The sequence below is a fragment of the Acipenser ruthenus genome, chromosome 27 (assembly GCF_902713425.1).
Source record: "Acipenser ruthenus chromosome 27, fAciRut3.2 maternal haplotype, whole genome shotgun sequence".
NCBI lineage: Eukaryota > Metazoa > Chordata > Actinopteri > Acipenseriformes > Acipenseridae > Acipenser > Acipenser ruthenus.
This window is the reverse complement of record NC_081215.1, coordinates 22457730-22484135: the sequence shown is the minus strand read 5'-3', so window position 1 is coordinate 22484135 and position 26406 is coordinate 22457730. Positions and strand designations below refer to the sequence as shown.

General features: G+C 37.6%; 1 protein-coding gene across 1 annotated transcript in view; it reads right to left on the bottom strand.

Annotated features, from left to right (window-relative positions):
- Positions 1-23913, bottom strand: part of LOC117431918 (uncharacterized) — a 31620-nt gene extending 7707 nt beyond the window's left edge. The window contains exons 1-2 of the mRNA XM_034053181.2: positions 23770-23913; positions 8350-8597 (exon numbers count right to left, since the gene is read on the bottom strand). Of these exons, the coding sequence (XP_033909072.2) occupies positions 8350-8579 (230 nt within the window). The 5' untranslated portion in view covers positions 8580-8597; positions 23770-23913. The remainder of the gene's footprint in view (positions 1-8349; positions 8598-23769) is intronic.
- Positions 23914-26406: the final 2493 nt, after the last annotated feature.

Here is a 26406-nt window from a genome sequence, read left to right as displayed (position 1 = left end):
ATAGCACATACAGAAGAGATGCTATGCAATGACCTAATTCAGATTGCATGCTAATGGCAACTCACCACACCAAAGGGTACACTAAGGACAATCCTGTCCCACCTGCATTTCAGACACATTGTTAGAACATCCATAACTTGTATAAAAGACAGGGGCTGGCCACAGGGCCATGAAGAGGTATCTGTGGATAACAAGCCTGCTTGACTGTGTATGCAGTGCTGGTAGCTGAGCGTTCATGCCTCTGGACTAGACAGTAATTAGCTATACACACACACTGTGGCTTACACATGTTCATGCATTAGAAGGGTGGTTGTTCTCTTCAGTGTTTCTCAGTCCACATGAACTATAACAGGTGGGCAGTTCGTTGTGCAGCGATTGCAAAACGGAGTGACCTACACTGACATGACATAGATGTGACATAACAACTATCGATTATATCAGTAATAGTGCCCTTTCAGACAGCTCCTTCTTTTGCTATTTACCAATCACAGTCACGTCAAATTGTAAGCAGTTAAATACAAATGATTAAAAAAATAAATAAAGCAACCACAACAACAAAAGAGAGAACCAGTGGCTAGTACAACGCTAGTATATAGCACACAGTGCTGAAGAAGACCATGGAAAAGGTACAACGCTAGTATATAGCACACAGTGCTGAAGAAGACCATGGAAAAGGGCCATACTGAGCATAAATAAGATGGCACTTATGTACGGTTTACTGTGGAAGCAACAGAAAGGTAACCAAATGATCATGCTCAAAGTGACCAAGTACAACTAAGGGTCTACTATCTTTAGAGAAAATCCTGCTAACAATCTATAGATATATTCTGTTTAGAGTAATTGCAAAGTCAACCGATAGGAATTTAGAGATTAATCCTCGATGTTGTTATTAAACAACTGACAAATGGTGTTGTTCTGTCAATGAATTATTTGCCATCTGCACCTGGTGAAAAACATTTGTTCTTTTAATGTCCCCCCCCCCTTGTTATCACTGCTAAATACACAAAACATGTGATTTTTTTTTTTATGTGTCATGAAATATGCTAGCTTGACTAGAAGTAAAAAGCAATAGGAATGTAGCAGTCAAATTATCATTTCATGCGTCTTTTATTATACTGTCAGTGACTTCTGTTTTTATTAAAGGTTATAAATATGGCCCATCAGTATTAGTATTAAGTGCACACAGATGACACCTACAAGCAAACAGAAACATTGGAATTCATCTCAATATGGAACAATATCCATCAGTATATGCAGTATTAAATGGACGGTCAGGTTGCCCTACCTAGTGTGAACACTACAATGGGAAAAGGGGTCTCCTTCAATTACAAAATAATTGCAGCTTTCCACAGTGAAAAGTAAATAGATTTTTAAACATGTTTACATATTGATGTGAGCCACTACGCAGCTGGGGCTGGGATTTAGAAAAAGAAACAGTATGATATAGAACAGAAGTTGTTTTTAACTGATGCCAAAGGAAGGGAGAAAATGAATGTAGGTGAAGTCTTAGATTGAATTATATCCCCAAACAGTTTGTCACAGCCCTTAGGGGTAACACAGCAAGAAGCAAGGCTTTTTACATACACTATCACAAGAGGGATGCGCTTTCTCTAAAGAGGACTGAAAAAACACACTCACACACCACACAAATAAAGATGAATAGAACCCAGGCCACCAAAGTAATTAAAAATGTATTTTCCATATCTTAGTAATTGAATTGTGTACAAGCTGCAAGTTAATGAGGTCATCCACCCTCCAGCGATGACAGGAAAGCAGGAATAATTATCTCTCATTTTTTCCTTATGTAGCAATTAATTTTAACCATTCGTGTGTGCCCCTTCCCCCCCGCTTCCTTTCTGCTTCCCCGGCCGAGTCAGTCAAAATCACCGCTAAGCGGAATTGACAAGCGATTGATACGGCAGCGCCGCGGCACTGCAAAGGCAGACGAGGTAATCAAGGGGCTCCAGCTGTTGTGGGCTAAGCGCTTCCAGGTGAATGTCACCTGAGATTTCGCATGCTGCCACTCGAAGGACACAGGGCTCACAGCGGTGGCTGACAGCACATCTGGTGCCAGGTGGGCTGGGGAGGGCTGTACCGCCTCTGCTGTCTTGAGGAAGGAACAGAAGGCTGGACAAGATATTCAGAGATTCGCTACTGGCTCACACACACACAAACACAGACTTAGAGAGCTCCTGGCAGCTGACCAGACTGTCAATCCTGTTGACTCAAAAGCCGACTATTAAAATCTAGTAGAACAAACCCTAAAAACTCTCCTGGGCTCGGTAGGTATCTAAGTTATGCATCCCTCCAGAGTGCCTCAACAGTAATGAAATCAACGGAGAAGACAGGTTTTCTGCAGCTAGGCAACCATTTCTGCAGTACGTACCTAGCCCTTATATACAAACGTACTGTGTGAAGGGTGTGCAAAGAATTTGAATATTTTATGGAATTACAGTATTTAGCTACAGGTTGGCATTGTGTGCTATGTTAGAATCCAATCCAATCGTAAGACAGTAAATAAATTAAAAGTCAATATATTGGCTTATATTGTTATTTTGTGCAACATTCCCCTTTAGCACTCACTTCAAGCGTATTGACCCAAGCACCTGGCTGGAAGTGTATGCTGAGCTAACATGCTTCAGCACCCTGTAACTTAGCTCCTACCTCGACATGATTTCTTAAAGCACGGAAAGTGGTTTGTAGCCTAAGATTATGACGCACGCAATGCTTCAGGGATACCTTGGGGAAATGTACATAAAGCCAGCATGAGTTTGTTGCAGACTGTACGTTGTGCATTTCACTTTCTTAAACACTGTTGCTATGCTTGAGTATACTTGAATATTAACCAACAGGCGCAGAGGAGGCTTGTTTACAGATTTAAAGCACAGGCCCACATGGTACACAACACGTCCTTTTTCTTTTGTTTGCTGTGACCTGCACACAGCCTACTGTACCTGTTACTCCATAAACAAAGGTTTCCACAAGCGTTTCAGAGATCATTTGAAATGAATGAAGCGCCTTGCATCAAACATGTTGACTTCTATTCATGTTTCCACATGATACTGTTTTTAATTCACATTCGCTTCCAATGGGATTTAGCTTTTGCACAGACAGATGGACGTGATCCGCGCAGAAGCGGACACATTTTGAACAAGGGGAAAAATGTTGAAACAAAACAAAACTATTAATGGTAGAACCAGAGTTGTCAAGAACATACAAAAAACAGTCTTGATGTACCTTTTAAAATCCAATTCACTTCTCTCTCTCTCTCTCATATATTATTTTTTAAAGCATTATTTCAATTTGGATACCTCCCATTTGTATAGCTTTGAAACGCTCATCATCCTGATGACACAAAGGATTTGACTCCAACATCACCCTTTCACAGCACAGTTTCATCTCATGAGTAATGGGTTAATGGACTACATGTCATCAGAATGCTTGTTCATTATATTTCCTTTACATCAAGTAATTCAATTGCAGTGGTGTAATAAGGGTATACCCTTATCTAACTGATAGCCTCAATTAAACGGCGCTCTCAGAGGGAAGCGCTCTGCAACAACACACCCACGACCCCTGACCTTGCTTTCACACTCTATATTAAATGACAACCCCGCTGTCAAGCATTTTTGTCCCAGTAAATTAGGCCTAACTCAATTTGGTTCACATAGAAACCTTCGCCAATTCTTTTTTTTTATTATTATTACAATCAGGCCTGTTGCCTAAAGCTATGCTATTATTTCACTTAAAAACAGTTGTCTAATGATATACACGACACATCAAAGAAAAGACCTTTCCCCCTCACATGTGGTTATAAAGGTATGCCATTCATACTTAAAGTAAAATGCACTGAATGATGCCTTATAGAGATTGAATTATTCAACAGAAAACCAAATAGTATAGCCATTAATGAGCAGAGGTACAGCCAGTTTTGTTTTCTGTGAATGAAATTAAAGACCAAGCTTTTAAAGGGTATGACAATGGTATTCTATCCTATGTAACTACGTGCTTAAAAATGAATGTAAAAATGTATTAAGACACATTGTGGAAAAAGTAGTTGCATTGCAGATCTATGAAATATTGTCAACTAGAACCTTCTTATGGCTCAATTTATTTCAAATGACAGAACGCATCCCACTCCTAAAATAAACTTTTTTTTTTTTTTCATAAACCAACTACTATGAAAAAAATATCACCCCCCACAAAAGCTTTTCACCCACGCCAGTTAACGGTTGTTATTTATTCAGTGCATACAAGGACTCCCACAGAGCCATTAAAATGAGTTCCATGAAATTACCTGATACAAATACAAATGCCTCAGGGACAAGTCCCATCGGGGAAAATGCGGCCATGTTATAAAGGCTTTAAAATCATTTTAATGCAGATTGGTGACATTGAATTAATTGTGCATCTGAGATATCTCAATTGTAAACGTGGCATAAAAGCACAAGGAATGAACGATAGTAAAAGGTAAACCCCAATATATATATATTGATTTTATCTAAACCAAATGGAAAAGATTATATCTAAGTATAAAATGTGTGTTTATATTTCTTATTATACATTTATGATTTTGTGCATGCAATTTTTATGTATATATATATATATATATATATATATATATATATATATATATATATATATATATATATATATATATATATATATTTAAAATGTTAAATTAAGAGAAACTATTAAATGTGTCTCTAAATCTACTTGTTACTTTCATGATGACTAATACCACATGACATTCTGCAGTATGGGCCTATTAGATCATAGGCTATAAATGCACCTGTGACCCATTTATCTGGCCTAGATAAAGCTTAAGCATGTTTGGCCTTTTCTTTCCCAGCCTAGGTGCAGCACACAAAAAGCCCATCCTTCCTGCTTTCATGTGGGACATGTATTAAGACTGGACTGGGCGTTACCACAATCTCTTCTATACTAGACAAGTAGATCTCCTCTATTTGACGGCTGTTCTGTGCTCTTCATCATCTGAAACAATCCACAAGCATTAGAGAGTGCTTTTCCCTTTACAAAGGTGATAATTAGATAACAAGCTGAGATTAAAGTAATTACAGTCTGACAGCTGGCAAACTAGCATAGCTACGTTGAGATACAGCATATCCACCGGCATCTGGTTCTAATAGCGGCACAACTAGAGAAATGTCTTCATTAATTACAGCAAATAATTTATAATAAACACATTTAATTGCACATTTTAGGAGATAAACTGTTCAAAGAAATGAAGCCCTTATGCACTTGACTTTTATTTAAGGATCATTAAGTAGGAAATGCTAATGACACTAGTGCTGTATCTAGAGTATGGATTATTTTATTTATTACAACAGTATTTGTGAAAGTGCAAAATTATTATCATTGTTATTTTTTGTCTGGCTAAACAATGGCATTTTCCACATTAGAGGATAGGGTCATTCCCTTTCAGACATGTAAATGTAGGGTTTGAATATTGGAATTCTCTATGGAAATAAATACTGATTGTACAAAATATACAGAAAGTAAACTTAAAGGATGAAGTAGAAGCCACTAGCTGCACAAAACATCAAAAATAATATGAAACTTAGAGTGAAAGAGCAAATACACTAAATGAGCAACTGTGTTTTTTACCATTAAGGATGTGTGAAATAATGCATTAATTAAGGAAATGCTACATACACTGATATGTACCATACATAATATCTCTAACACCTTGCTCTTCTTAAGTTATTAATTCATGTTTAAAGGAATACAACTGTATCTGCCTCATTATCTATAAAAGGAAGTAAACTTGATTTTCATCATATATATATAGATATATTTATATACCACAAAAGTGGGTATATCTACCGTGGGATATATTTTTGTTATCTCACTTGAGTGGCTAACATGAGTGGGTAATATGAGTGGGATAACATGGTTACCGGTTTTAAATGTGTCTTTGTTTACATTCCAATCCAGTGCGGTGCTGCTGAAATTCAGGACGGAGCTGCGTGTCCGTAGTTCAAACAATACTGCCACCTAAACTTTAAAATGTCTGAAATAATTTCTATTAATGTTTGGATATAGACCCCGATTTCCTTGAGAATGAGTTTAGTCAAGAAATGCCAGTTACCGATCTGACTGCATCTGACTTACCCAAGCAGCCTGTAGCCTTTTCATTAATACCGGTAACGGCAGGAAACAACAGAGAGGATGTAAATTGACAGAAGGAGCTCAAGCTTCTATCTAAAGACGGTTGAGAAGAGGCCATAAACAGGGTTCAATTAATCCGAAGAATAGTCTGTTGACAATGAAAGTAAAGAACTGAGAAACTTAACATGTTCGCCATACTCGGCTGACAGGATGCTGAAATAACTTTAGATGAAAAATGTCATTACATGATCCCAGATTGTATTCACAGGATGCACGTGATACTTGTAAATCGCTAGATAAAAGCATGTCAGTTAAATTAGTGAGTGTATTCCTTTTTTATTTTATATTTTGTCCTGCCTATCAATGCATATTCTCCCCCAATGTGTGCATCATTATTATTGTCTGCTCTAATAGGTCATCAGAGTATTGTACATCGAACTGTAATAGCCAAACAAGCTTTCTGTTAATAGCAACTGTATGTAGGTGACAATATTACGCTAACTGACACATCTGTAGATACAATGTGAAAATATCAAGTAATAACAAATCTAAATGTGTTTTGCTTCATATACTTAAAAAACATTACTAATGACATCTCTCTGTAGACCAAAGCAACTGTGTTCTTTGAATTCCAGTGACATGGAAGGAAACAAGATTATAAAGCCAGAGATATAGGAACTATCGCTTGAAAGAATACTTGAATCCAGTCTGAAAATTGGGTTTGCTAAACTTGCGTGTCTGATGTAATTGCTTTCATTTAGTCTCCGTTCACAGTCACATCCACTTATCATGAGTGATTACAACAGTTTTTCTATATATTTTTTTCTATTTGTAGTTGTTAGGATCAAATCTATGAAGACAACATATTGGTTCAAATTAGAATATTAAAAAACAAAATCATTTATTCACATTAACTAAACAAATGACCTTATTAATAGTTGATTCATTGTAGATTACAAAAAAAAAGTGTAAGCATGTATTTTCAAGGAGGATGGAAAGTCTGAAAGTATTCAGAGCCAGTATCATGTCCATATAAGTTATAATAATACCTGTAATATGTATTGAACCATGCTGTACTGTTTCCTATCTTCCCCGATCACTTGAAATAACTTTCAGTACTTTTTTGGCACTCTAACTTTGTCGGGTGACAACGATCTATCCTGAAGCTTGGTGGTACGTTTACATTTTTGGCTGCAGTCTTGAAAATAGCATCCTCATTCCTTCCAGTCAGGTAGTTGTAGGTGTGCCACAACAAAACTCAGTAGATGAGGAGGATCTGAGGGACGCATCCAGTAAAGGCGCTCCGCGTGGAGTGCAGGATGCGCCCTATAGCCTGGAGGTCGTCGGTTCGAGTCCAGGCTTTTCTACTGCCAACCGTGGACGGGAGTTTCCTCAGTGTCCTCGGCTCACCGCGCACCAGCGACCCCTGTAGACTGGCCAGGCACCTGTGGGCTTGCCTGTAAGCTGCCCAGAGCTGCATTGTTCTGCGACGCTGTAGCTCTGGGTTGGCTGCATGGCGGGCCTGCAGAGTGAAAAGAAATGGTCGGCTGACGGCACACGCTTCGGAGGACAGCGTGTGTTCGTCATCGCCCTCCCGAGTCAGTGCAGGGGTGGTAGCGGTGAGCTGAGCCTAAAATACAATTGGATATTTCAAATTGGGAGAAAAGCTGGGTAAAATCAATTGGCGACTACTAAATAAAAAAAATTAAAAAAACTCAGCACCTATTATTCTCACTCGAGAGTTCCCCACAGCTATCTTTTACAGACTGTAGCTGCTCAGGTTGCTAGGATACGGTCTGCTTCGCGTCACGTGCCGTAGTGTCATCTGGGATGAATTAACTCAATGCCTACCGGTTTGTACATTTTCATAAAATGGCTACGCAACGGTAATTATATACAGTAAATGAAATCTCTGGATGTGAGCAGAGGATGTCTTTCCATGCCGTTCCTGCAGAAGCCTCGTCATTCTGAACAAAAGCTACCAATAGGGGGATACAAGTTTGACCTGTATTTTCTCCAGAAAAAAGAAGCTTTACTATAAGAACATCTGCAAGGGGGGGGGGGGGGGGTTGGATGGAAAAATCAAACAATACTGACATCATATGCCTGACAGCGTGTGCTAAGGCCATATAAAAAGTATTATAAAATGTATAATTGAATTCAAACTTCTCAAAGTAGTTATTAAAGAAATTGGGGGTGAGTGAAACGTGTTTTTACCTGATCAGATAATGGTTGATTAAGGTGTCAAAGTATCCATGATAAACTGCATTGTTTACATGTCCATACTGATCATTGTCCTGCCAGCGCGTCTGGATTGGGAGGAAGTAGGAGTAAGTTGTACGCTGTCTGTAGAAGTCCACGTTTCTTGTAGGTTGTGTAGAGTTGACCGCATGGCGTACACTGATATAAGGAAGTCTTAATGTTCTTAGATTGACAAATAACTTCATTTTAAGTCCCAAAAAATCCTGCAGAGACCAAAACAAAAAGGTAATAATTATGAATGTTTTAAACTGTAAAAGGTCACGAATTTTTAAAAGCAGTGCATCACACGCACATTTTTCTTAAAAAAACCTTTACATCAAATGAATATTAACTGACCCGGACTAAGAGGGTCAAACGTAATCTTCAATTAGCTTGTCATGTGTCCATTTTTAATCTGGTTACACACAATAATTTTAGTCAGGTGGTAAAGCACCCTATTCACTTTAGATGGAGCTGGATGGGAAGAAAACAATGTTGCAGATAATCAGATGTTTGCAGTCCAATATCAGTTTCAACAATTTTCCCAAAATAAATCATAAAAAAGTATTATTATTATTATTATTATTATTATTATTATTATTATTATTATTATTATTATTATTATTAATAATAATAATAATAATAATAATAATAATAATAGTTACATTAATGACTGGGATAATATTTAATTTAATGTTATTATTTCATTTCCCATTTGGTAAAGATTTCATTTGATATGGAAAATATTATAGGTACAACCAGCAACCAATTTTCTAACAACAATTAATGCAAAATAAAAGCCACGACGAGCAAAAATCGATGAATCGATTGATTTGTGCATCTATAGAAATAACCAGCAGCGTAATTCCAGTACTATTTTCTATAGGCAGCAGTGATCTTAAAGTTAAAAAAAAACAACTTTCCTTTATAGTTTACTTTGATATACAGACAAACATCAGTGTTATGTCTTTACCTGACCTGTAAGATTTACAAATTATAGCTGACAAAAGGCATAATTACACTTCTTATTTCTAACACTTATATCTAACATTATAACATATTTTAAACTGTACTTCAGTTATACACAAGTATTGTGAAAACTTATGTGAAGCCTTATAGGACAGATAAATGGTATCCATGATTGGGTGTCATCTTGGTCTGACTGTGAGCCAACATTTTGGTATTGTGGCATTGTCAGTCACAAAGTGACGACCCGTTTCCAATGTTAAACTTTCCAAAGTACCAGGGGCATTTCAAAAATATGTTTAAATACGATAGCTGTTTTATGCCTACACAGATTACCATCTTTGACCTTCACACAAAGAACCAAAATGACAGAACCAGCTTAGCTCACTCGTGATGCCAGTCACCAAGAATAAAGGTAAACCACTCTCTTCTTTATCTGTCCAAGGTCCTTACTTTAGCTACCCAATCCATCATGCCTCCCAGTGGTCAAATGACTTCAAGTTGTACTTCACTGTGTGTTCAAGCAGTAGCTACTCCTCCTGCCCAGTGTAAAATATGGATATCCCATTAACCTCTGTTCTTGATCTTGGACTTTGTCCAACTACTCATGTGGACATTAGTCTTGAGCCTCCAACTGAGTGAGAAACTGCTTGCTTATTTTTATTAATCACTGAGGTTCAGTGAATGTCATATGAGCCTTATTACCCAGGCTTGGCTTGATCTGGATCATTTTCAAACTCTTCATGTTTCTGAGAGTTATCCTACTGTTACTAGAGCCCCTGTACAACCACCTCAGTGATGGAGACACACTTGTTCTCATTTCTACTGCCTGGGACTGTGACGCCATTAACCCAGAAATAGTGGCAAATAAAAGGATGCCAAAAGTGCTCCATTGAACATTAAACCCTAATCCTGTTAGTTTTTTTTTTTTCCCAGTTATTATTCTGTGCAATGGAATTAATTTCACTTATTTACAAAAGGTTTGAAATCAACAACAGTCAGTCAATGCAAGTAACCAGTGTTATTAAATAAAGAAGCATTTTATTGATTCATTATCCCCAATCACATGTGAATGCTCACAATGTAATCCAAAACCTTTGAGCTAAAGCATCCGCTTTCATAACATAGGAGATTTTTTTCTTCGTTCAGCCCTTTTGCTGCTGAGCTGCAGGATGAAATGTAGCCGCGTGCACAAGTGGGGTGTAAAGTCAATGGGATTACATTTTACTAATTATCTTCTGATTGAGGTTTACAACACAGACATGGAATGGGATCAGCCGTGACTCACTGCTTGGGAGAAATCAATCAGACTTAAACATCACTTGGATAAACAAATCAGCGAAAGAAGGGGTGAGCACGCTGCCTCCTTGCAGCTTTGGAGAGAGAAAAGAGGCTGGAGGGGAAAGAGAAGCTGTTGGACCGCCACCAAATCTTCCCCACTAGAGACCGGAGCCCATCTGCTTAGCTCCGCAACTGAACTTTAACTACCATTCAGTGTGCCTCTCCACAGAGATCACTTCACAATGCTAGCAGATGGACCCGTCTCCCTGCACCACTGCCTTATTTGTTTAATAAATTTAATTAATATCCAAAACTATGCTGGATCATTCCCAGAATAGGGACTAGGTTCCCCCCCCCCCTCCAATCACTGTCTTAAAAACGATACATCCTGACTGATTTAACATAAAGAACTAGATAACAGTGCCACGGAGCCATCTTTAAATGAAAAGCGCCATGTGTTTTTCATAGCGTTATTTGTATTAATCATCTGTGCAGATATTATTTAAGACTTGTTCTGAATATCTAAACCTTTTTTTTTTATATTGGCTATAAATCGATAGTCTGCATTTAATGACCTAGGGGATATGTGCCATTCACGGCAAAACGTCATTTGATTAAAATAATAAATAATAAATAAATAAATAAATAAATAAATAAATAAATAAATAAATAAATACCCCAGGCAGATAACCATTGCTCAGTGTTTCTCACAATTGACAGGATATATTTCTAAGCCAATCTGGACTGTGAATCTTTTCAGTTTAATTTGTCTGCAGGCTGCGAGCTGAAATTTAGCCAATCCAAGTCATTATTGTCCCAATTGTATACCTTTTAAAAGTGTGTTCCGATCATAAAGACATCAAGACAAATGCCTTTGTGAAATCTGACATCTTTTCACATTAAATAAAATGACTAATTGGAGATGTGATTGGAAATAGAAAGGTTATGATGGAGTCGCATTTGATTTTCACAGACACATACAAACACAAAAAAAGTTAAACAGCCCCAAAGGTAATTACATACAGTTAAATATTTATATACAATTACAAATATATACATTTACCTTTGACTTTAATAGAATATTGTCATGCTTTAATGGGGCTACAGTCATTTATCTATGCCAGGCTAAACAACTAAACAATAAAAAGATTTTAGATTTTTGGTCCGATGAATGCAAAATGTATCTACTGTAATTCTGTCAAATGCCTACTGTATTTCAACAGGATGACGTATAAGTATACTGTATTTCTTTTAATAGCCTTATTGTAAAATTAATATATTCTATTAAAGTCAACAGTAAACACCTTACACATAAATACTGTAGCTGCTGTATCCACAAATAATGTTATGTAAATAATATATAATGGGATGAAGACTTAGTTACCTGTAAGAATTACTTTGACAGGAGATTAGACATCTAAAAACCCACAGTTAACTTAATAAACAGAATCAGCTTTTAAAATTGACACCGTTATTGTGTAATAAGATAAAATATCTATAAAAATCAATTTTCACAAGATTAAACTTAACATAACAAATGACAGCAAAACGTTTGGAAACAGAAAGTTAAAATATAATGCTTGTTTAAACATACATGTATAACACCCATCATTACAATCATAATATTAAGTTAAACAGCCTATATAGTCCTACTAATCTCACACTTTGGTATATTTCCCATCATATCTATAGGTGAACGCTAGCCAGCCTTTCAGAATTACTTTTAACAGTTCCTGTTTTCAATAAGTTAATGTGATACTTCTCTCAAGGTTTTAATTGTCAGAAAATTGCTGTCATCATGAAGAAGCTTGGGTAAAGTGCATTTTGAGGAGTTAAGTATAATGTAGAATTTTGCTTGGGGATAACAAGCAGGCCAGAGTCGGAGGACCTCAGCTTGCGGGCAGGGACATAGCGGGTCAGCAGGTTGAGGAGGTACTCGGGACCTGTGTGATGAAGGGCATTGTAGGTGAGCAGGAGAGTTTTGAAAGTAATCCTGAACTTTACAGGTAGCCAGTACAGCTGGGCAAGACGGGGGGTGATGTGATCATGTTTTTTACATCTGGTAAGGATCCTGGCAGCGGCATTCTGAACTAGCTGCAGTCAGTTTATGGTGTGTGCTGGGAGACCACCATATAGAGAGTTGCAGTAGTCGAGTCGAGAGGAGACAAATGCATGACAAAGTATCTCCGCATCCGTGAGGGAAAGGTAGGGACGTACAAAACAAAGGAACTGATGGCTGCCAGGTCCAGTAGAGATAACAACAGGATTGTATATATACAATCCTGTGCATTCACATTATCTGTATTGTGTGTGTGTATATATATATATATATATATATATATATATATATATATATATATACACAAAATACAGATAATGTGAATGCACAGGACCAGATGAAACAAAAGTCTGCCAACCTGAACTGACTGGGTAGCTACAATATATTGAACTTACCCTCTAACCCACCCCTAATACAAAATTAGATACACTAAACCAGCTGCGATATAATGCAACCTATTCACTGTGCCCGGATCTCCAGTGAAGAGCAAAGCAACACCAGTGAGGCCAAAGCTTAATGCCACAAAAGTTAAATTACCATAAAATCAGCGAGTGAAGGTCGATTCCTTTGACCTATTGAAAAACATTTAATTACTGGAATTCAGGTCTCTGTTCACCTCACCACATGAAACCACTGCTCAATTATAACAATGCTGTATAAGCCTATAAAATGGCCTGTACAGGCTTAAAATCAGCTTTGACAGCACTGCTTTTGGCAATAATACTATCGCTTATTCCAGCTAAAGCTCTTAATATGTTGGGTTAGATTAAGGGACATTAAACACATGTGGAGCTTGAAGCACAAAGCTGCTTCTTCAGGAATGAACATTTAAAAGCAACAGTTTCTCCTGTTAGTGATTAACATTAGCATAAAAATGCACTTTCATCCATAAAAATCAACAAGATCTTCTCGCATTTGAGGAAGGAAGGAATTTGAAATGAATCCCCTTAAACGCAATGGTTTAAGTTTTACATCAATAGCTCATTGGGCACACATATAATGTTATTTACATTTTAAATAGTGAGCAGATAGGTTTGTTGATTGTTTGAGTAGTATTGTTCCTTGGGATAACAAAATACTCAAGTCATGTGATTTCATAAAAACGGCAGGTGCTCTGTGTTTGGTATTTGAGTTGAGTTAAAATTGCCTAAATGAGTTGATTAAGAATAAATAGCCATTCAATTAATGCAAGAACAGCGAAAGATACGACCATGCCCCGCTTGAGTAATGAAGATCGTCTGGTTGCTATCGGCATGATTGAAGGCGGCCTGTCTGTGAGATAAGTTGCCCGGAGAATGAGATGTTCTGCTTCAACAATCAGCAGACTAGTCCAGAGAAATCAGGAAGCCGGCTCTGTGAGGGGCAGGCCACGTCCTGGAAGGCAGAGGGTCACCACACCAGCCCAGGGCCATCACGTCCGACTGATCCATCTGCGTAATCATTTTCAGACTGCAGTGGCTACAGCACGAGAAATTCCAGGAAGAAATAACCCGTGCATCAGTAGAATGACTGTCGCTCGCCGTCTGCATGAAAATGATTTGCATGCTCGGAGGCCGTTCAGGGGTAACATGTTGACAGCAGAGAGATGAAATGGCCGTCTTCTGTGGGCCATCTGAGGTGGTGGCAGAGAGTGGTGGAGTGTTTTATTCACCGATGAATGCCGTTTTGCCCTTGACAGACCTGATGGAAGACAACGTGTGTGGAGATGTCGTGGTGAGCGGTGGAAGTGTGATGATGTGGGGAGGAATCTCCTTTAACACCAGAAAGCCTTTGGTGCAGATTGAGGACAACCTTACTGCTCAGCGATACATTGACAAAGTCCTTGAGGCAACAGTTTTTCTGTTCCTGCAATCTGGAAGTGTCAATTTTCCAGCAGGACAATGCAAGACCACACAGTGCTAGGATTACAATTGCAAGAAAACAATGTTGCGGTCTTGCCGTGGCCAGCTTTTTCTCCTTACCTGAGTCCAATAGAACAGGGGTAGGCAACCCTGGTCCTGGAGTGCCACAGACACTTCTGGTTTTTATTTTACCCAAGCCCTAATTGATTCAACTGATTCAATGATTGGCTTAATTGGTCAGAATTACCATGTGTTCCAGGTATTTAGCAATTGATGATTAAGAGTTACCTACAAAACCTGCAGGATTGTGGCACTCCAGGACCAGGGTTGCCTAGCCCTGCAATAGAACATCTGTGGGACCAAAGATGTTCACAGGTCACTGCAGTTTTAAATTTCCAAATAAGAAAGACCTATTAGTGTGCTGGCTGAAGAAGGAAAACAACATATTTTCTCAGTCTCAGTTATACGTAGTAACAATTAATTTTATCTGGAAAGGAACAGATACAAATTGGAATACTCTGGGTATGTGGAACAACAGTAAATGCTACCCCCGGCTTCAGTTTCCAAGTATCATAACACTTTGTACATTCAAACTTCCCCTTGCACACTGGTTCTGCTGTCAGATTGAATATTTTAGCAATGAAGAACATCTTTGAAAAACAATATTAAAAACAAATCATTATCCAAATAGGAAGTGGAGGGATAAAGCCAAGAAATGTAGCTTCCTGCTTAATTCCAGATGAGACACTGCTAGCTCAGCTTGAATTACTCCATCATATAAATAAACAAAGCTAGAGCATGCTTCTCTAGTTGTTTTCCTAACATCTGTACTATATACAGCAGTATTGATAATGTAATCAATTAAATAAACAAACATCAAAAACATCCAAAGTGTATTTCAAAAGTCCAAACTACTTAAAAACAAAGGGGACTTAGATTACATTGTGTGAATTGTTTTTATGGTGCCAATAACATTATTGCCTTGAACAGAAATTACATTCCTGTTAGATTGATAGGTAACCGATATAATCTCAAAACCTCCCAATAACAGTTTTCAAAATCAGGTTTAAGGGTAACAATTATAAACAACTAGATATGATGAAACAAAACACACAGTAACCAATATCCTGTAGCACTTTGTGCATTGAGCTGCACAAATGTGTCTATAGTATAACATGCAGAGAGGCATTTCTGATAGGTCAGTTGGACAGTGTTTATCCATTAATCTAACAGTATGGGTCTCCCGTACTTATATGATTTATACACTGCTCATCATATCGGACTGCTTTTTTGAAAATATGAAATTTTGTATTGGTTTTTAAAGAAAGATGTCTTTCAAAATGAACATTCTGTCTATTCTAGAGATTTGCCAGGACAGTCATCTTTAATTCTGTTAGTCCAGTTAATCTGGTACCCACTGGCTTGTGTGCAATGTGAATAATTTGCTACCCATGGCCACTTCAGTGATATGGAACAGACCACGGGAATCCATTATAAAATGTATAAGAACTAATTTAAGGCTTGTAATTACCCCTCAGAAATCCTAGTTTTTAATTGAATTTCCACCTGTTTACATTGTATACTGCAAGTGCATATTCACTTGATGAAGTCCTAGAAACTATTTCAAAATAATAAACCCAGAATAGTATGTATAAACTAACACAAAACCTAAAACGATTTCAATTTCAAAATCATAGCCATGATGTGTTAGTATATTCTAGTTCAACAGAAAAATGCCGGACCATATAATATATACCATTATAGACCACTACAAAAACCGCACTGTATGTCATTTTGTTATAAGTCGCTGTCGCACCATATACCGTATATGTCACAATGTAAACCCCTCTCGCCTCCACTTCAAACATCTACCTCAGCTTGCACACTATCACTGTACGACACAGCAAGGAACTCTATTGTTTCTGTGTATTCCAAATGCTACTACATTGATGCACGCAGAGACTATTGTAACCTCTCAAGCAAATGCCAAAAGGGGTTACCCTAAAAAAAAAACTTCAAAGCCATCTGCTGGAAATTTGAAACTTTAAGCTCAGTGAAAATATTTTTAAAAGTGTTAGCAGATCCAGGTGTCAAACAAGTAATTCAGAGAGCTGGGTATTACCCACATCTCCCCATACAAAATCATGCATGGTTTTTTATTCTGTTTCGGTTCTCCCATATCTGCTCTTCCTTTCCTGGCAAGGTGCTGTCTCAAGAAATGTCATTGCATTGCATTACTTTGTAAGCTGTAGGCTACACCGAAACTTGCAATGTGAATGTCATTTTGCCTTATAATTGTTTTAGTTGCTACGCGACAGTGAATATGGATGGTGGTGGGGGGGTGGGTATTCTTTTATTGTGTTGCATGATGGAATATGGGGTCATTCATTTCTATACATGTAATCCACTGATAATTAAACAGCACACTCTGCATTTCTGCTCACCAGAGAACACACACTCCCATAGCCTACAGTGCAGCTTCATCCAATTTCACTTGTCAACCGATGACATGAACTACTAAACAAAAATACAAGAAGGTTAATATTATATTACAGCTTTATAAAGAGTGGAACACAAACATATGCCTGAGCATCTGTCAAGCTGTCAATTGTTTTCATGTATTAACTCATGTGCACGTACTACTCTTTTACATGAAACTAGTGAAGCTAGCACGATAATGGCAAGCTGTGGGCAAATCTTTTCCCAGCATACTGGAGTGTGTGAAAGTGAATGACAATAACATTTTCGAAAGTTTTTACATCAATTACTGCAGAATAGAATTACTAACGCTTTCTTTGTGCATGTGTCAAGCACTCACTAATGCTACACCTTCATTGTGTGCGGATAACTGCTGTGAATCCGGTCTTTCTCGGCTTACCGGAATTGGCTGACATGTTTAATCAGATCCCAGACGCACTGTATTTGTTCTTGGTCTCTACTATGTACAGTGATCTACATTAATGGGCAATTTGTAAGACTGGAACTTAAATTTCTATCAGAGACCCTTTTTAACTTTTGCAATTGCAGTGGTGTGTTCGGAGTATGCTCTCCTGTGTTTGGCAGTTTTTAAAGCCGGGAATGGGCCTATATAGAATTATTTCCGCTACATTATAATCAAAATCATAAGCTGTATACCTTCCTTCACAAGCCTCCAATGTGTAGCTTAACAAACATAAAATAAAGCTGCTATATACATTTTTTTTTTTCTTAAACTCTGCATCCATAAAGTTACAACTTAAATAAAATCTGCATTCAGGACAGGTAAGCTCCAACACAAATCCACACTTTGGCAGTGTTTCTTATGAACTGACACTGTGATTGAACTTAGTGCTTTTTAAGTTAAGACGTACTGTATATTTTAGGTTATTTGAGCCACAATCACTTAGGGCAAAGATTGTCATAATTTATTGACATGTGTATAGCTGAATTATTCATGTATTTATTGAACTGAACACAAACTGACACATAACTCTATCCACTTCATGTATTTTTAAAATTCCACTTTCCTCCTTCGACTTATTCCACGGATGCAATCTACAACAGACTGCTTCGACATCTAATAAATGTGTCATCCCCCGTCCCCATCCTCCACTGTTTATGCCTTGCTGCATGTCATCATCATCAAGCTCAGTTCTGAAAAGCAGCACCAAATGAAAGCAAGCCAAACAGCTCCACCACGTGGAGATGTACTGGAATTACACCACGAGGGAATTTCACTGATCAGATAAAGTTAACCGCATGGGCAAAAGGCAGTGTGGATAAGCTCCTCCCCCAGGACTTAACCAAATGGCACAGAGTTAGTAAAGCATACAGTAGGTGCTCCGAACGGGGAGGATTGAAATCCCTGTCCAGGTTTGTTGACGCCAAGACAGAAGTCTTCAGCAAATTCCTGAGGGCAGCCTCTTGTCAAGAGGGTTGAAAAAATGTAATTGGTTGGAAAAGGGGAGGGAATATGGTTACCCACGTAGCCCCATTGCTCCTTCTGGACTAGAGATGGGTGCTGGCAGCAGTATAATTCCACTGAGGCCTAGCCTGCAAACTGCAAACTGTTTAGGTCACAAATGGGTTTGGAGGCTTCAGTCCACCTCTATCATGACAGTCTGCCTTTAACCATTTTAAAGACATATTGTTGAACCTTCAATTCTAAATGCAACTTGTTTAAGCTTTGTTATATGTGTACAATACACTGCCTATGTTGTGGTTTATAGCAGTTTTCTCAACTGAAAGTTCCTGTAACATGTTAGCTGATCTGTCTTAATTATAAATAATAATAGATGCATATGCTTATGGTTCAGTGGCATCCACAGAACACATTTTCTTGTACACTGCCATTTTAACACAGCAGACAGCTAATAAATACATGGTTCTGACACAACAGTAGAACAATCCTTCATTCTAATAGCTGTTTCTTATCAGCAACTTGTCAACAAGTTTGATCTGCCTCCTTGATTGGGATAATCCTTTATCTTAATGTTCACTTTTGCAATTAATAAATGAGGAAAACACCAAAATCATTACCCTTTCACCTACTAAAACACTGCTGAATGCCTCTTGATGTTTTTCCAGTGACACACTGTTTAGTCAAGTGTAGCTGGTGCCCGATGTAACAGGACACTGTTTTTAAAGCTTTTCCGGTTGTACATCAACAAATGAAACTGGTCCGTGCAAACGGATACCAAACAAGGACAGAAAAGACTTATTTATTTGTGTGCGTCAAGCGGATTGTTCAAGCATCCTAACTGCAACTTGAGTTATTCCCAAAGGTCCACTAAAAGGAATTTGCTTGAATTTTAATCAGTATTGAATATCCCAAGCTGGTGCGACACTGCAAAAGTTGTGTTTTTGGAAAAGCAATGGAAACAAGAACTTGTGTCTTTTAAATGATATATATATTGTTGTTATTTGGCAACAGCGGTGGTAGTTGATATGACCTCTGTGTCATTAAAATTGACCTTATTTTTTTAATGCACTGTAGTTTTTGTTAATATCCAAAAGTTAAATTCAGCATTTATGCATTTAGTTAATTGCACAATTAAATTCAATCCACAACGAGATTAACTGGTAACTTTCAGAAAACGGAACTTCCAACACTACCTACTGTACATTTGTCATCAAAATGCAGAGAGTATACTCCATGAGTGTCGGACATGAGACTCAGATTTTTAAAAAATCATTACAAAACCATTACAGATTTAAAAAAAAAATTTTTTATATAACAAACGATCTTCTGATAAGGATCAGACAACGGCTAGTCCTAGATTCAAGACAATACACAGTGACTGGCACCAACCACGTTCCCACCCTCTACTGTAGTTTATTGTACCTGCGAAAACTATAGCAAGGTATCCTGTAGTAGAGAAGAGTAAAAGCACTGAAAAATCAAGGCAAATTACAGACATGTCTGGGAAGGATTATAAAAAAAAACATGGTAAAGCATGGTACACACATGCTCTAAGCATTATAAAACTGCTAAACGACTGCTAATTTAGAGTGGGTCACATAACGTTGTTGAGCTTAACAGCTTTCTATTTATTTTGCAACTTCAGATGGCTCGTTTCTTCAAACATAATATACAGTACTTGTATCTTAATTTTCCTTTTTTTTATTTTTTTGTTCCCACCGATACCTGACACTGCAGTGGCAAGCTGAGGTGTTGCTGGGCGCCACACTGATGGAATAGGGAAGTGCTAAGGTCTGTTGGCTTCCATCATCAATCTGAGACCTGTGTGAACGAGCCTCCTTGACTGCTGGCTCCAATCACATTCCTGAGGGGCAGCCACTGGTGACCACAGGGTCTGGAGAGGCCAAGCGCTCTGCAATGTGAGCCCATCAACTCCATTGTTTTTACACTAGATACTGTATTCCTTCAAGCATACAGACTGATTACAAGCCATCCTGTTTCCAGGGGAAAAATACACTTCACAACTGATTGTAATAAAAAGAAGCTATCCTATTGTATCTCCGATGATGTGTGGCAGAAATATCAGCAACAGTAACATAGTACCAAAACAGAAAGAATCCACAGCAAAGCAATTTGAGCTGTTCCGAGGTTTACTGTGAAATTAATTAGTCACACCAGATCATAATTAGACACACCGTAGATGTCACCAAATCATATGTCTAATTAAGCTCATATAAGAACGCCTGTAACGGCTCTGCTTTGCATTGGGTCAAACAGAGCGTTTTAATGGGGCTTCTAACAAAGTGAATGTAAAGTACGGAGCACAGCTTGCTTTTTGAGAGCTTTTCATACCTGCAGAATCTTCTGCACTACTCTTTCAAAGAAGCGAACACAAGTGAAACCTATCTTAGGTTTCTACCTTAAGGAAATACAGTAATGTAACACGGTGTTGAATGAAATCCTGGATATCTTGAAAGATATCTTGTTTCTGAGCACAAAAAGTTATTTGCCCGATTTGAGATTTGGTGCTGAAGGTCAATTAAATTACTACTATCAATACCTGAGGTGAATGTCAAGTTGCAAAGCTCTGGAGCGTTATTGGAAAGATGCCATTTAAGTTCTAGTGCTGGTCAAAGTTGTGGTTTATAAAAAACTATTTCACACAGCATGCCCTTCAATCTGTAAATCATCATGATGGAAGTAAACATCTGAACACTGTATTGGAATCTACCATCAGAAAATAAATAAACTATGATGTTTAAAAACATTAGGTTTAATTTGACTAAACTGGTAGCACATGCCAAATCTGGCCTGGGGAGGGTTTAATTTGGTGATATATTTAGCTCTTTTTGTAATTGTGCTGCTGCAGACACTAGAGGGCAGAGCAGACCATAGTCAAAACACATCTGCTTAAAAGCAGACCCTTTTCTATCATACTGTGTCCTTCCTTAACAAATAAAAAGCAGCGTTGTGTTCACTTATATGACAAACAAAAGACATATGCAGTAATTTTATAATCTTTTTATTTCTAAATATACTGCAAAATATAATAAGGATATTAAAGATGTGGTTAAATTCACAAAAGGATGCTTCTAATTTTACCCATTTTTAACATTTTGTTAAATGACTGATTTTCAAGCATATTGCTCGTGCTAACATTTACATTTTCTGATAAAAAGAAAAGACTGTACAGAAGGTCATTGCATTCCACTAAACTACAATATCCCTTGCCAATTTTAGAATATGCCAAAAAAGATTGTTTCTTTTGGAAAACAATACAATTTTGGACAATGGTGATGGGTATACATGTAAAATAACTCTGGTTTTACACCAACCAATTACAACAGAACAGCAGGAAAGATACCCTGTATAGGTATCATTTCACATAATAGACACAGTATACATTGTACAAAATGCAGCCATATTTTTACTGAACTGAAAAAACAATATCAAGCATGTAACCAGTTTTTTTTTGTTTTTTTTTCAAGACTAAAATGTGCACAAGCCATATTTTAAACAGAAATTCAGCACTAGAAATCTGCTTATAGTACTGTGCTAAAACAGCATTCATGCTGAACTATTTCAAGTGGGGATTTTAAAAGCCATTAAATCAAAGTTAATTTCTCTTTGTTCTGTTATTGCCTCTAGGGTAAGTTATTGGGTCTGTGTATATAAAATAAATACAGCTGCAAAAAGTAATGGGCATGTCTTCCATTTCTGTTCCATTCCCAGTCAGTGCCCTGTGTATTCCAGTTATATATATATAGAGAGAGAGAGTTCTAAGAGAATGACTGCACTTTAGCGGTCTGTAAGGTGCACATGAAACAAAGCAGCCACTGAAAGTTCAGACTAGCTCTGTCTCAACAATTAGTGCATTTCTTTAAAATGTTCTATGTTATCTTGTACATGTTTGCTTTTATCTGTCAGAGTGGTTTATTGTTGGGAAGTGTAGTATCAACTCTCTCTTTACCCACCATCAAAGCTACCTCATTAAAGTTAGTAGTGTCTGACTTGCAAATAATCTTTCACCACAGTGACAGAAAAGGCCTTGGACTCTTTGTAAACGGGGGAAAAAACCCCACAAGTTTATACAAACTGTATGCACGTTGCGGGTTACTTTTATACTCTACATAGTGACGGATCTGAATTCCATCGCTCTTTAAATCTGTATTAATCCTGCTGTTGTTTTCCCACAGATATTTATTGCCACAACTATTAACATACATACAATACAAATGCAGTGCAGTGTTTTTTTTACCACCTGGGTGGTAAATTATTGCCGTTCCTTCACCAAACAACCACGCCAGTGTCTCCTGGTCAGTGACAGGCATACTGTAAGTTGAAATTGTAGCTGGATAGTTGCAGTGTAGCGAAATATTATTATTACAGTTTGACTGATAGGATGAAGGAGGCATACATCGTGTGTATACAGTCGCTGCGTGCATAATTACCAAGTTTTCTGTATCTATTTTATATAATGCATATACAGCTATTTTTTATTTTTATTTTCAGTTTTGGCATGGTAACTTCTCGAACTCCATAGAGTTCACACAAACAACATTTCTAAAAATGTAAATAAAAACTAGTTTCCGAAGGGGGTGTAACAACAGCAAATATATTTATACATTTCACAATTCAGCAAATGCATGTGACTTTAACCGATGAGCAACAACTTGGGTTATCTAAAATTGAAAGCATATACGATTTTTTGGGTTAACTAAAGTTGGTCTTGTTCGAAGTGATTTCTGCAGTAGTCAATCGCAGCGGACGATTTTTTACTGGCGTTAAATGTGTACGCGTTCTGAACGTACCACTTTCTGGCCCTGCAGTAGATTTAAAATAATGTAGTATAATTGATTCAGTTATCCAGTGGTGTTCCTCACTGCATGTCAAACATAATGTGCAACTGTCATTTTTAATATTTTTTATTGCAAAGCAATGCAACCCAGTCTCTCAGAATAGTGTTCCTTCAGTCTACAGACAGCATTCCGTTGCACTGCAGTGACCCCCCCCAACAAATCGATCAACATGTCCTGGGCGATTAACTTTGTCTCTGCTCCTTTAATCCTATCTAGCCAGTCCCGACACAGAACTTCTAAATCACCTCATCTACCAAGGATAAATCATTTGCACCTAATTGCCTGCAGTGCAATTATTAAGACTTTGCTCAACGGGAAAAAGTTCGTGAAATATCTAACCGTTCGTCTGTGGTGTGCATTTACTTAACCTAGATTTTATTTTTTTAATGCAGAGTTTACTACATGAAAACATACGTAATCCACACATTTTTTAATGATTGAGACTTAAACCGCTAATGCCAATGTATCTACTGTAGACTGATTCCTTACCTGTATAGTTTCCTGTCTGCAGTTTCGGCCGCTTTCTATCACGTGATCTTACACTGCAGGGGAAAGCAATCAGTCATAGATCACTCAGACAGTAAATCGAATCCTTGCAGCTGCCAGTATGGTTTATGCAACATTTTGACATCTCCCGTTTTCACTTTCAAGCGAATTTATAAAGTTGCAGGAACGCGTGATTAGTTGGCTGACTGCTCTTATCAAAACAATCGATATACCTTGTCTTGATTATCCACATTTATATATTAAAAAAACGGTGCTGACTACAAAGCTGCCTTCTGTTCTTTTACAGTTTTTTTTCTTTGTGTGTTTGTGTTTTTACAGTCAAACTGCCTTGAGTTGTGCAAGTGCATATGTATCATAATGTTGTTTTGTGTCTACTTTGCTTTCAAACCCTCTGCCACCTCGATTGTTTTTATGAAAATCAATTAATAAATCATTGATGTCTGAATGCTGATAGGGTTAGATTTTGGTTGGTCAAACTGTTGCCACATCAGCCTTATCCTTAGCCACTTAAGCACTGTAAATAAATTGCAATGTACCCTGTTGCACCACATCTTATAACATGACTGCAAGTAAATACTGAGTTTACTGTAAAATGTGTGCATGACCCATTTTCACTATTATTCACTGATATTGTATTCCGTATATTACCTCGCACTACAATTTGAGGTCGACAAGTCAACTGTAACTTTGGAAAACACAACTATCAATCTTCCCCACATGACTGCGCAGCATGAAATACAGCTTCCAGTGAGAACTGATGAAAAGGAAAATTCAAGGATGAAGTAATGAGACAATGTAATACTAAGACAAACTTAGGTTCAGATGGTTTGCATTTCATTTGCTTGCCTTTAAAAACAGCAGATTACTGTATTTCCTTTCTGAAATCATGTGGTAACCAGCTATGTTGCAATAACATGATATTGTTTGTCTTAATCTACAAAAGCTATACAGTCTAATCAGTCACTGCAACACTGTCACTGTCAGATCTGCAAACAGATGCACCATAGTCCAGTAGCTGGGCCATCAGCTATGTTCCTGGTTATTCTATTAGTGTAAACATTTTTGTGTAGACAGTTTAATTGTGATTGTTTTTATATAATGTGTGCAGGCATTTGTAAAAGCCATGTTTTTAAACCAATCAACATTATCTGCTAGGTGACGTCATGGATTTCAAAATACAACTTGTTTCATTAACATACTGACGCTGGTTTCTGTAAAAGTGCACCTGGAGAGATTCAGACAACCCATCCAATGATTTAACTGTGTAGAAAATGACCTTGTCATCCAGATACATGCAAATGGCATGCTTATTGAGACAGGTAATGTTTTCTTTTTCAAAGACTGAGAACAGGAGAGTGTTGGGGAACCCCAACCCCCACATTGAACTTCACCTCATGAAAACTGCTGCTGTCAGTGGGCATGTTCATTGAAACAGCATACAGGAGCTGGGGACGGCTGTCCATCCTGCATATTTTAAAGGGGCAAAAGTACTTCCTTAAAATATTCATGAACAAATCCTTTAGCATCTAGTGATGATGGCTAAGAGGGATTATGGGCAACTGTAAGCATGTATAAGCATTTCCTATAGTTTTACCTTATGTTAATATGGTCCAATCATGCCACGACAGGACACCAATTGCAAAGCAGTTTGATCCTCCAGGTTTCACTATGAGCTTAATAAGACCCACCTGAGTTTGTTTCCAAAGTATTGTGATACTGAAGCTCATAATAGAAACTGGAATAGCTGTTGCTGTATGCAATAATAAACTTATTTTCATGCACAACAACACCATTCCAATATTGAGAAGGAAGCATCAACTAGGTCATCAATGAATGCTAATTGTAAGTGGCTTATAATCATTTCTCCTGATATAACAGATTATTTCCAGGGATCACATCAAACATGTCCTTTCTATTTGGAAAAGTCTTCACAAAGTGCGTCTCTCGAACATATGTCAATCAAACTAAGCTGGCATAATTCTTAACTGTTGTTATTTCAAAAGTAATAGCACACAGTGTACATTATTCAGTTGATATCAGTCACTATTCAGAACTCATATTCAGAACTGTTTAAACCACATCTTGTGCACCTTGCGCATGGTGATCAATGTGTATATGTATGTGTACATTTTGTCAGGTGAAGTCATTGCTTGGTACTCACTGGTAGAACACTGTAGAAGACAGATGTAAAGAAACTTTTTGCGATTTTGAAAGTCTGGCCAAGCAAGAGTCTTGACATTGTTTTTCAACAAGTTCTAGGTAGAAGCAAGTCTTTTAAGTCGATGTCAGCTCATGTGACTGGATAGGAAAGAATGCTGGTCTATTAAAATTGAGGAGAAAGCACAGTTTGGTACCAGGGTGATGAAATTGATGATTACAACTTCATTTTTGTTTTACTTAACAGAGGTCTACAATAGTACCTTGTTCAAACAATTGTAAACTTTTTATGAGCCAGTAGTTTTGTTTCAACTTACTGTAGTTCAAAAAATGTGTGCCAGACCACTGGTTTAATGCTGACAGATAGGAATTTCCCCTTCTATAATGAAGAAATAAATCATGTATAACTATTTATACTACATACAGACCGATTGATGCATTTCATATTGTCATAAAGTCTTC